The 12,492-nt window shown below is 42.0% G+C and overlaps 1 protein-coding gene across 5 annotated transcripts in view; it reads left to right on the plus strand.

Moving 5' to 3' along the window:
* The window catches only part of LOC134347160 (sorbin and SH3 domain-containing protein 2-like), a 465,962-nt gene that overhangs the window by 386,080 nt on the left and 67,390 nt on the right, over positions 1-12,492 (plus strand). For all 5 annotated transcript variants that reach the window (XM_063049382.1, XM_063049380.1, XM_063049383.1 and 2 more), the window contains 2 exons: positions 10,425-10,508; positions 11,556-11,621. In XM_063049382.1, the coding sequence (XP_062905452.1) occupies positions 10,425-10,508; positions 11,556-11,621 (150 nt within the window). The remainder of the gene's footprint in view (positions 1-10,424; positions 10,509-11,555; positions 11,622-12,492) is intronic.

Genomic DNA, 12,492 nt, shown 5'->3' on the forward strand with positions numbered 1-12,492 from the left:
AACCATAGGAAGGGTGCAGAGGAGATTTACAAGGATGTTGCCTGGATTGGGGAGCATGCCTTATGAAAACAGGTTGAGTGAACTTGGCCTTTTCTCCTTGGAGCGATGGAGGATGAGAGGTGACCTGATAGAGGAGTATAAGATGATGAGAGGCATTGATCGTGTGGAGAGTCAGAGGCTTTTTCCCAGGGCTGGCACAAGAGGGCACAGTTTTAAGGTGCTTGGAAGTAGGTACAGAGGAGATGTCAAAGGTAATTTTTTTTACACAGAGAGTGGTGAGTGCATGGAATGGGCAGCCAGCGACAGTGGTGGAGGCAGATACGATAGGGACTCCTTAAGAGACTCCTGGATAGGTACATGGAGCTTAGGAAACTAGAGGGCTATGGGTAACTCTAGGTAATTTCTACAATAAGGACATGTTCGTCACAGCTTTGTGGGCTGAAAGACCTATATTATGCTGTAGTTCCTATGTTTCTATGCACTTTGGTAGTAGAAATAAACATGCGGACTATTTTCTAAACGGGGAGAAAATCCAGGAATTTGAGACGCAGAGGGACTTAGGAGTCCTTGTGCAGAACACCCTAAAGGTTAACTTGCAGGTTGAGTGGGTGGTGAGGAAGGCAAATGCCATGTTAGCATTCATTTCAAGAGGTCTAGATTACAAGAGCAAGGATGTGATGCTGAGACTTTATACGAGGGGTGATTGATAAGTTCGTGGCCTAAGGTAGAAGGTGTCAATTTTAGAAAACCTAGCACACTTATTTTTCCTACATTTACACACTTAGTCCAGCAGTCGTGGAGCATATGGATCCCTTCTTTGTAGAAGTCCGTGTCTTGGACCTCCAGAAAGTGGTCCACAGCAGGGGTGATTGATAAGTTCGTGGCCTAAAGTAGACGGAGATGAGAAGAAACTTCAAACTTTCTGCATTTTCACTCAAAGAGTTGAAATGCACGTGCATGTAACGAGAGCTGTATAACTCATCTCCTTCTACCTTACACTTCTACAAAGAAGGGATCCGTATGCTCCATGACCGCTGGACTAAGTGTGTACATGTAGGAGGGGACTATATTGAAAAATAAATGTGCTAGGTTTTCTAAAATTGACTCCTTCTACCTTGGGCCACGAATTTACCAATCACCCCTCGTAAGGCATTGGTGAGGGCTCACCTTGAGTATTGTGAACAGTTTTGGGCCCCTCATCTTAGAAATCATCTTAGATGTGCTGGCATTGGAGAGGGTCCAGAGGAGGTTCACAAGGATGATTCCAGGAAGGAAAGGGTTATCATACGAGGAACGTTTGATGGCTCCAGATCTGTACTCGCAGGAATTCAGAAGGATGAGGGGGGAATCTCATTGAAACCTTTCAAATGTTGGAAGGCCTAGACAGAGTAGATATGGAAAGGATGTTTCTCAAGGTGGGAGAGTCTAGGACAAAAGGGCACAGCCTCAGAATAGAGGGGTACCCTTTCAAAACAGAGCTGTGGAGAAATTTCTATCGCCAAAGTGGGGTGAATTTGTGAAACTTGTTGCCACATGCAGCTGTGGAGGCCAGGTCATTGGGTGTATTTAAGGCAGAGATTGATAGGTTCTTGATTGGACATGGCATCAAATGTTACAGGGAGAAGGCCGGGAACTGGGGTTGAGGAGGAGAAAATAAAGGATCAGACGTGATTGAATGGCGAAGCAGACTCGATGGGCCAGATGGCCTAATTCTGCTCCTATGTCTTATGGTCTTGTTATGGTTAATTGAGGCTTTCTCAATTGAAGCAAACACTGTTTCAGGATAACTAATGTAGCATTAAGGATGCATATTTGTGGTGCATTAGTGGCAGTCTACATTGCTGTGTGTGGAGCAGGTCATGTCTTACTGAGTTTTTCATGGAGGTGATGAAGGTAGTGATGTGGAAGTTGTCTACATGGATAAGACATTGGACAAGGTGGCTCTCATAATAGGCTCATTCAGAATATATGATGCGTGGCACCCATGAGGTCTTGGTCATTTGGATTCAGAATTTGCTTGGGTAAGTTTCAGAGGATAGTAGTCAATATGAACCATTCTAGCTGGAAGTCTAGTGCTGATGAGAAGTGCTACACAGAGATCGATACTGGGAGCTCCACTATTTGTAAGGTGTATATGTGGATGGATTGGTTAGTAAGTTCACAGATGATACCAAGATTGGTGGTGGTGTGGATTATGGAGAAGTTTACCTAAGGATAAAGCAGGACATACTGTCCATCAGTTGCAGAATCTGACAAAGTATGAGTTGTTGCATTTTGGATGATCAAATGTAAAGGGACAGTATGCAGTTAATGTAGGACTGTTACTATCATTGATGTTCAGAGAGAACTTGAGATCCCAGACTATAGCTCCCTGTTTGATAGGGTAGTAAAAGTGTGTGGTGTGCCTGTCTTTATTTGTGGAGGCACTGATTTCAAGAGTCAAGCTTTATAAAACTGTTAAGGTTGCACCTGAAGTCTTGCATTCAATTCAGCTTGGCCAGTTTTCAGAAAGTTTCGGTAGTTTTGCAGAGGGTGCAAGAGTTTTACCAGGATGCTGCCTGGATTAGAAAGCAGGTGCTATGGGGAGAGGTAGGACTGGCTATGGTTCTTTTTTCTGAAGCAGTAGAGGCTGAGGGGAGATCTGTTGGAAGATTATGAGAGAGATAGATGGAGTAAAGAGTTGGCACCTTTTTCCCAGGGCCAAGACATCTAATACTAGAAGTCGTGCATTTAAGCTGAAGGGGGTGAAGTTCAAAAGAGCTTTTTTGTTACAGTATGGTGGGTGCCTGGAATGTGCCGCCAGGGTTGATAGTGAAAGCAGAACTGATAGAGATACTTAAGAGAATCTTAGATACGCCCATGAGAATGGGGGAAGATCTGCTGTACTGTTCAATGTTCTATGCATTAGTTTTCTACAGGAGATGTCTAAATGGAATGTGATCACCAGTATGTTGAATTAACCGCAGGTAAAATAAAAGGAGAAGGTGCTGGAACATTCAACAGGATAGGCACTATCTGTAGAAAGTGAAACAGTTTCAGATCCTTGACACTTAATCAGAAATAGAACTAGGAAAGAGGGAACAACTTCTTTCATGTTCGTATCTCTTTCAGTGGTCTAGTAGATAGTAGTTACTGTGTATCGCTAGGTATGAAAGACAAATTACCCCAAATTCCATGTGCTTTAATTTTGCCTTATCAACCTCTTATGTGGAACTTTTTCAAGTTCATCACGTCCATTGGTTCTTCCTCAACTATTCTACAAGATATAATGTATCTTCAAAAAAAAAATGCAGGTGGTTTGTTAAGCTGGCGTTCTGTATTATCAGTTCATGCTGATTTTGTCTACTTTTGTTAGTGTTTTCCAAGTGTTCTACAATTGCCTCCTTTATTATAGATTCCAAGATTCTCGCCACTGCTGATATTTGGCTAGTGATCTGCGGTTTCTTGTTTTAGTTTTCCCCTTTTTTTTAATACTGGGGTTACATTTGTCACCTTTAAATCTGTAAGAACAATTCCAGAGTTGAAAGAGTTCAGTTGACATGACCATCCCTGGGTTCTTCACCATCAATATCCTCCAGGTCACCACTGACCAGAAACTATACTGCTACAGCAGATGAAAGGACTGGGTATGCTGTGGCAGGTGACTCAACTCTTGTCATCCCAATTCTTTCCACCACAAATAAGGAGTTCTAAAACCTTCCATTTGCCTGGATAGTTGTCCAGCATCAGCAACTCTACAGAAGATTGACACCTTCCACAACCGGCAGTCCGTTTGGTTTCACATCAACCACACTGAATGTTCCCATTGCTGCGCCATCCACAAAATGCAGTGCCATTTCTCAACCAGGCTACACTGACATCAGCTACCTAATTTATAACTCCCACCACTGGAAGATCAAGGCTAACAGGTGCAGAGGATTAATGCCACTTGTAGGTTCCTCTCCAAGCCATGCACCATCTTGACTTGGACATAGACTATATTCATTCATTTAGGGTCTTAATCCTGGAAGTTCCTGCCCGAAAGCACCACTGAAGACCTTCACCAGAACAACAGCAGCAGTTCAAGAAGTTGGCTCTCCCCAATTTTCTCGAAGACATTTAGGAATAGACAATAAACATTTGCTTGGCCAGTGATGTCATGATTCTGTTGAATAATTAAGCACATTTGAGAGGCTAAGGAACCTCTGTTCTTCATTGACATGTTAGTATGTTATCTCTCAATCTTTCTAAAGACGTCACTCATGTTTCTACATGTGGTGTCTAACTAGTTCAATATGGTTTCCATTTGTCCTAATTTATAAAAAAAATAACTGTTTTCTACATAGCACTTGGGCTGTCTGTACATTGTGAAAGAGATATGAGCAGATCTAGATATAATTTTAAAAAAGAACAAATTAACAAATGCATGTTGAGCATTTCACTTAGCTCTTGTGCTGCCAAATTTGCAAACTGAAGGATATCTTACAGACTGCAGATGCGGGAAACAAACAGTCCGCTGGAGGAATTCAGTGGGTAGAGCAGCATCCATGTTGGGGGTTGGGGTGTGTGAAGGAAGAGTGGATGTTTGCAGTTAAAACCCTGCATCAATCCTAACACAGAGTTTTGACTAAAAATTAGCAATTCCTTCTTCCCACCGCGCCACCGTAGATGCTGCTCGACTTTGTAGATTTCCTCTGACAGATTGTTCTTTAGCCAAGTTTGTGTCACGTACACCAATGCGGCATTCTTCTCCTCCTACTTGGGAAGTTGGTGGTAGAAAAATGAGAGAGGGTGAATGGAAAGTACACATCTCCGTCTCTATTTATGAATGCCTCTTTGACAGAATATCAGGAATGACAAAAGAAGTCTGCTACCATGAAACAAACTTGCTAATTTTGACTATATCTCTTGCCTCTCTGTGACTTAAAAATGCCATTACCTTTTCTCAGTTCCTCTGTCTTCACAGCATCTGTTTTCAGGAGGAGGCTTTTCATTCTAGAATACGAGGGGTGATTGATAAGTTCGTGGCCTAAGGTAGAAGGAGTCAATTTTAGAAAACCTAGCACATTTATTTTTCAACATAGTCCCCTCCCACATTTACACAGTTAGTCCAGCATACGGATCCTTCTTTGTAGAAGTGGTCCACAGCAAGGGTGATTGACAAGTTCATGGCCTAAAGTAGAAGGAGATGAGTTATTAACTTCAAACTTTTTGCATTATCACTCAAAGAGTTGAACTGCACGTGTATGTAATGAGAGCGTCTTGGACCTCCAGGTGGTCCACAGCAGGGGTGATTGATAAGTTTGTGGCCTAAGGTAGGAGGAGATGAGTTATACAGCTCTCGTTACATGCACTTGCAGTTCAACTCTTTGAGTGAAAATGTAGAAAGTTTGAAGTTTCTCCTCATCTCCTTCTACTTTAGGCCACGAACTTATCAATCACCCCTGCTGTGGACCACTTTCTGTTCTCCTTCAAAGAAAGGGGATTCCCTTCCTCCACCATCAAAACTGTCCTCACTCGCATCTCTTCCATCTCACCAACATCTACCCTCACTCCATCTTCCCACTGCCACACAAGGGATAGTGTTCTACTTGTCTTCACCTACCACCCCATAAGCCTCTGCATCCAACACATATTTCTCTGTAACTTCCGTCATCTCCAACAGGATCCCACTACATCTTTTCTGCTACACTTGCCCCTACTCCACCTTCCTCACTACCATTCAGGGCTCCAAACAGTCCTTCCAGGTGAGGCAACAATTCACCCGTGAGTCTGTTGGGGTCATCTACTGTATCTGATGCTGGTGTGGCCTCCTGTATATTGGTGACAACCAACGTAGATTAGGAGACTGCTTCTTTGAGTACCTTCACTCCATCCGTCTCAAAAAGCGGGATTTCCCAGTGGCCACCCATTTCAATCTACTTCTCATTCCCATTCGAACATGTCAGTCCATGGCCTTCCCTACTGCCGCAATGATTCCATGTGGATAGCCTCCAATCTGATGGCATGAACATTGATTTCTCGAAGTTCTGGTAATTACCCCCCCCCCCTCTCACCATTCATGTTTCCCTCTTATACCTTCTTACCTGCCCATCGCCCTCTGGTGCTCCTCACCTTCCTTCCATGGTCTCCTGACCTCTCGTATCAGATTCCTTCTTCTCCAGCCCTTATCTCCTGCACCAATCAACCTCCAAACTCATTCCCTCCCCTCTTCTGGTTTCATTATCAGCTGCCACCATGTACTTCCTTCCCTCCCCCCATCTTTTTATTCTGATTTCTTTCCCTCTTTCCAGTGTAGACGAAGGGTCTCGGCACGAAACGTTGACTGTTTACTCTTTTTCCTAGATGGTGCCTGACCTGCTGAGTTCCTCCGGCATCTTGTGTGTGTTGCTTTGGATTTCCAGCATCTACAGGTTTTCTCGTTACTGATACTGGTACTTCGATTGAAGTTTGACCATGTAACCTTAGTGCTACTAAACTAATTCCTTGTTGGACAAAATAATATATCTAACAACTCTTACTCCCAATATACAGTATAATGCCATGATGAACAAGAAAAAAAAGTAACACACATCAAAGTTGCTGGTGAACGCAGCAGGCCTTGATTCTCGTACCAGCTCACCACAAATCTTTCAGTACACTTCATGTTTAATAATTTGGTTTGAAAAGTGGAAATACTTGTGTGGACAGCCTTAAAAATTCCCTTCAATGTAAAATTTCCTCATCCTACAGCTAAAAATAACTGAATCAATTGGTTGCCTATTTAGTTGGACTTTTCGTGCAATGTATCGTTTACTCTGAGAGCCTGCATAGAGTCTTGGATAGTTTAGGGGCATGGGCAAAGATGTGGCAAGTGAAATACAATGTTGGAAAGTGTATGGTCATGCACTTTGGTGGAAGAAATAAATGGGCAAACTATTATTTATTTGGGGAGAGAATTCAAAATGCAGAGGTGCAAAGGGACTTGGGAATCCTTGTGCAGGATACCCTAAAGGTTAACCTCCAGGTTGAGTAGGTGGTTTTTTTTATTAAATGCAATCGTGAACAAGAGCCAGATCAGAAATGCTGATCATGTCAATTAGTTCCCAAAGAGAACTCTGATAGGCCAATCAGATGGTTCACTGCTGCTCAGCATTAGAACACAAAAAAATCATATGTACAATTAAAAAATAGTAGAAAGATTGGAGTCATGATGATCATGATAATTCAAAGAGATTGAAGGATAAGGTTGCAGGGTGACAAAACGTGGCAGGAGCACTTGGAACTAAAAACTAATTCCTACCGGGAGAAAACAGCACTTATTGAAGAAGGCAAATGCAATGTCGGCATTCATTTCTAGAGGTGTAGAATATAAGAGCAAGGATATGATGTTGAGGCTTTATAAGGCACTCACGAGACCATACTTGGAGTATTGTATGCAGTTTTGGGCTCCTTCTTTTTGAAAGGATATCCTGACATTGGAGAGGGTTCAGAGAAGATTCACGAGAATGATTCCAGGAATCAGAATCAGGTTTATTATCACTGGCATGTGACATGAAATTTGTTAACTTAGCAGCAGCAGTTCAATGCAATACATAATCTAGCAGAGAGAGAAAAAATAAGTTAAATAAAACATAATAAATAAACAAGTAAATCAATTCCGTGTATTGAATAGATTTTTTAAAATGTGCAAAAAACAGAAATACAGTATATTTAAAACAAAAAGTCTGGTGGTGTCCAAAGCTTCAGTGTCCATTTAGGAATCGGATGGCAGAGGGGAAGAAGCTGTTCCTGAATTGCTGAGTGTGTGCCTTCAGGCTTCTGTACCTCCTACCTGATGGTAACAATGAGAAAAGGGCATGCCCTGGGTGCTGGACATCCTTAATAATGGACGCTGCCTTTCTGAGACACTGCTCCCTAAAGATATCCTGGGTACTTTGTAGGTTAGTTTCCAAGATGGAGCTGACAAGATTTACAACTTTCTGCAGCTTCTTGCAGTCCTGTACAGTAGCCCCTCCATACCAGACAGTGATGCAGCCTGTCAGAATGCTCTCCACGTACAACTATAGAAGTTGTTGAGTGTATTTGTTGACATGCCAAATCTCTTCAGACACCGAGAAACTTGAAGCTGCTCACTCTCTCCACTTCTTATCCCTCTATGAGGATTGGTATGTGTTCCTTCGTCTTACCCTTCCTGAAGTCCACAATCAACTCTTTCGTCTTACTGACGTTGAGTGCCAGGTTGTTGCTGTGGCACCATTCCACTAGTTGGCATATCTCACTCCTGTACGCCCTCGTCACCACCTGAAATTCTACCAACAATGGTTGTATCGTCAGCAAATTTGTAGATGGTAATTGAGCTATGCCTAGCCACACAGTCATGTGTATACAGAGAGTAGAGCAGTGGGCTAAGCACACACCCCTGAGGTGTGCCAGTGTTGATTGTCAGTGAGGAGGATATGTTATCACCAATCCGCACAGACTGTGGTCTTCCAGTTAGGAAGTCAAGGATCCAATTGCAGAGGGAGGTACAGAGGCCCAGGTTCTGCAACTTCTCAATCAGGATTGTGGGAATGATGATATTAAATGCTGAGCTATAGTCGATGAACAGCATCCTGACATTTGTGTTTGTGTTGTGGTCTAAAGCCATGTGAAGAGCCATTGAGATTGCATCTGCCATTGACCTATTGTGGCGATAGACAAACTGCAATGGGTCCAAGTCCTTGCTGAGGCAGGAGTTCAGTCTAGTCATAACCAACCTCTCAAAGCATTTCATCGCTGTCGATGTGAGTGCTACCAGGTGATAGTCATTAATGCAGCCCACATTATTCTTCTTAGGCACTGGTATAACTGTTGCCTCTTTGAAGCAAGTGGGAACTTCTGCCCATAGCAGTGAGAGGTTGAAAATGACCTTGAATACTCCCACTAGTTGTTTGGCACAGAATGAAAGGGTTACCATATGCGGAATGTCTGGCAGTTCTTGGGCTGTATTCTCTGGAGTTCAGGAGAATGAGTGGGGGGATCTCATAGAAACATTCCAAATGTTAAAGGGCCTGAACGGATTAGATATGGCAAAGTTATTTCCCATGGTAGGGGAGTCTAGGACAAGAGGACACGACTTCAGGATTGAAGGACGTCCATTTAGAACAGAGATGCGGAGAAATTATCTTAGAGGGTGGTAAATCTGTTGCCACGAGTGGCTGTGGAGGCCAAGTCATTGGGTGTATTTAGGTAGAGATAGATAGGTTCTTGATTAGCCAAGGCATCAAAAGTTATGGGGGGAAGGCAGGGGAGTGGGGATGACTGGAAGAATTGGATCAGCCTATGATTGAATGGCGGAGCATATTCGATGGACCGAATGGCCTACTTCTGCTGCTATATCTTATGGTCTTAAATGCTATCACATACTACCCTGAGATTCATTTTCTTGCAGGTATTCACAATAAAATAAGGAAATGCAGCAGAATCAGTGAAAAACTACACACAAAGACTAACAAACGACCAACGTGCAAAAGAATAAAACTGCGTAAATACGAGTCAAACAAACACACACAAATAAGTAAACAATACTGAACACATGTTGTAGAATCCTTGAAAGTGACTCCATAGGTTGTGGAATCAGTTCAGTGTTGAAGTGAGTTAAGTTATCCACACTGGTCCAGGAGGCTAATGGTTGAATAGTATTTACTGTTCCTGAACCTGGTGGTGTGGGATCTCAGGCTCCTGTATGTCCTCCTCAATGCCAGCAGCAAGAAGAAAGCATGGCTTGGACAGTCGGGGTACTTGAGGGATGTTGCTTTCTTATGGTAGTGATCCTTGTAGATGTGCTTAATAGTGGGGAGGGCTTTTCCTGTGATGGACTGGGCTGTATCCACTACTTTTGCAAATAGGTTGCAAATTGTGAATGTATACCATAGTTTCCATTGTTGCATGATAATTCATTGCCCTCAACCCATTGAACATGTGTTGGTAATTTGTTGGTTGCATATTTCAGCAAAATTCATCGGTCATTCCACTGGGCTGTTTGATAGGAAACTGCTTTTCACGTCATTGCTTGAAAGTGAGTTAGTCTGTCCTTGGCGTTTGCTGCCATCTGCTGCCTGCTTGTGAACAATCCAAGATTCTCACCGTATTTTTGAGAATAAGCTATGCTCCATTTTGTCAACATCCACCTCTTAGGTGGAGAGAAACAGAATTTCAGCGTTGATACAAACCTAAGACACTGAATAACGGCTGTCCAAAATGAAATATGTGATTGTTTAAAAGAAAAATTACCATATTAAAGAATTCACAACAAAATGGCATAATTTAACCCCTTATTAGTTTAACCCGAATTTGGTTTTGATTCACATTTTGTTTCTGTATGCCGAGGTTTAAATTGTTGTGATTTGACATTCCCGTTCATTTTGTTTAGTTCTCCTTTTCCTTTCCTCTTTTTTTTCCCCACCTTTCACCTTCTGCTTCAGAGTGGGCGAATAAACCCAGATGAAATAGATTTAGAAAACGAGCCTTGGTATAAATTCTTTTCAGAGCTGGAGTTTGGATGCCCGGTAAGTGAGGCCTAGTATGATGTGACCAACATTTCTTAAGTAGTTACTTAAAATTCTTATTCATTGCAAAGTGGCAGATTGTATGCACTTTTTAAAGAATGATTGTTGTGTTAATGTGAATCCCTAATTTATAATTAATATCAAGTAGATTCAAAGTCTTTTCTGTAGTTATGGGACTCCACGGTATCATAGCAGTTAGCGCAACGCTATTACAACTCGGGGCGTCGGAGTGTCGGTGTTCAATCATGGCATCCTCTGTAAGGAGTTTGTATGTTCTCCCCATGGAATGCATGGCTTTTCTCTGGGTGCCTTTATTTCCTCACAGTCCAAGGACATATTGGTTAGTGGGTTAATTGGTCATTGTAAATTGTCCTGTGATTAGGCTGTGGCTAAACTGGAGGTTGCCGGAGATTGCTGGGTGGAGCGGCTCAAAGGGCAAGAAGGGCCTATTCCATGCTGTATCTCTAAATTAAAGTAAATTAAGAAATAATCTTATAAACTGGGAGGCAGAAGCTCCACTGATTACTCTCTTGTCTGTGTCTGAATATTTGAATTGATTTTGTTTGGATCTATTCCATGATTGCCAACTAATAGGGGTTGTCATGGGAACAGATTATAAATAATTAAATTGCAGCACTATCTATGGCTGCAATACAATATCCAACATTGAATTTACTAATAATCTCAAATGCCTTGAGACACTTCTTTCATTATTCATGTTCACATGATCAGGTAAAGCTTGCCATTAATTAATGCAATTTCCTAACCAATTACTTCAGCCAAAGACTTGCTTATCTGTACTGTGTACCTCATTTGGCCAGTTGAATAATCTCCATTTATAAAATTTCATCTGCCACTTTTACTGTATCCTTGTGTAGATTGTTCATCACTTCCAATCTTCATTCTCATTCTGTTGTCATTTCTGTATTTATAATCTGTCAAATTCACCTGAGCTATCTAACCATGTCAACTTTTCCATATGTCGTGTCCCCTGATGCCATTTGGCTTTGCTCCACACCTCTTCACCTCTGCCTGTGTTGCCATCAGCCTCCTAAAAAGCTCTTGGATTATCTGCCAGAAAGTTCTCCCCATATTTCGCCTGAAAGCATGAAGGTAACAACTGATTCTTTATCCTCAACATACTATACTTTGCTGTCATAGTTTTTAGAATCATTATTGTAATGACTAATACCATGACCTGCAGGACATATGATTTTCAGTTAACTAACGTCCTTGCATTCTCACTTTGGTTGAGGGTTTTCTGTCGTTTATTGCTGCTGCAAATTACAAATGCTCATACTGATGGTCAAATACTTAAGGCATGTGCAACGTTTTTGTCAATAATTTAACACACCTAGATACTGGCTTTTTCAAATACTGGAGTTAGGTAATTAACAAAAAGCAACTTTTTTTCTTAAGTATAATTTATTCGGTGAAAATACATAAAGCTAAACAGTACATTCACATACATGTCATATCATCCTAATACAAAATTTATATACTGTATCAACATGGTATCAATTTTTCTTTCATATATGCTCAAGGAGCAACAAGTTGGAGAGTGTATAGGGCCCTTCGAGTGCATTTGCAGAAAGGTTTTAACCTGTGGTCTTTCCCCACAGAGGTTTTGCTGTGACGACAGCACACTCTAGTGTGTCCCTCAACATGTAGTCTGGACCTTGGAATGTGGTTATGCACTGGAAAAATTACAAGTTTCAGGCTCACCAAAATATGTCTTTCACCAACTGCTTGCGGTAAATTCAATTGCATCCTTCCATAAACTTCTTCAACAACTGCACAATCCTGAAGCAGATGGATGACCCCTCAGTGGCACTGAGACTCCACTAATCATGAAGAACTGACAACGAGGGACCTTCTCAGCACGATCCAAGATTGTTTGCAAGTTATGCAGATGAGGCGTTCTGCCAAGTGATTTTAACAGAAGGCTGAAGCGGCCTACAGACAGGTTCAGCACATACTGAAG

The sequence above is a fragment of the Mobula hypostoma genome, chromosome 5, assembly GCF_963921235.1.
Source record: "Mobula hypostoma chromosome 5, sMobHyp1.1, whole genome shotgun sequence".
Classification (NCBI taxonomy): domain Eukaryota; kingdom Metazoa; phylum Chordata; class Chondrichthyes; order Myliobatiformes; family Myliobatidae; genus Mobula; species Mobula hypostoma.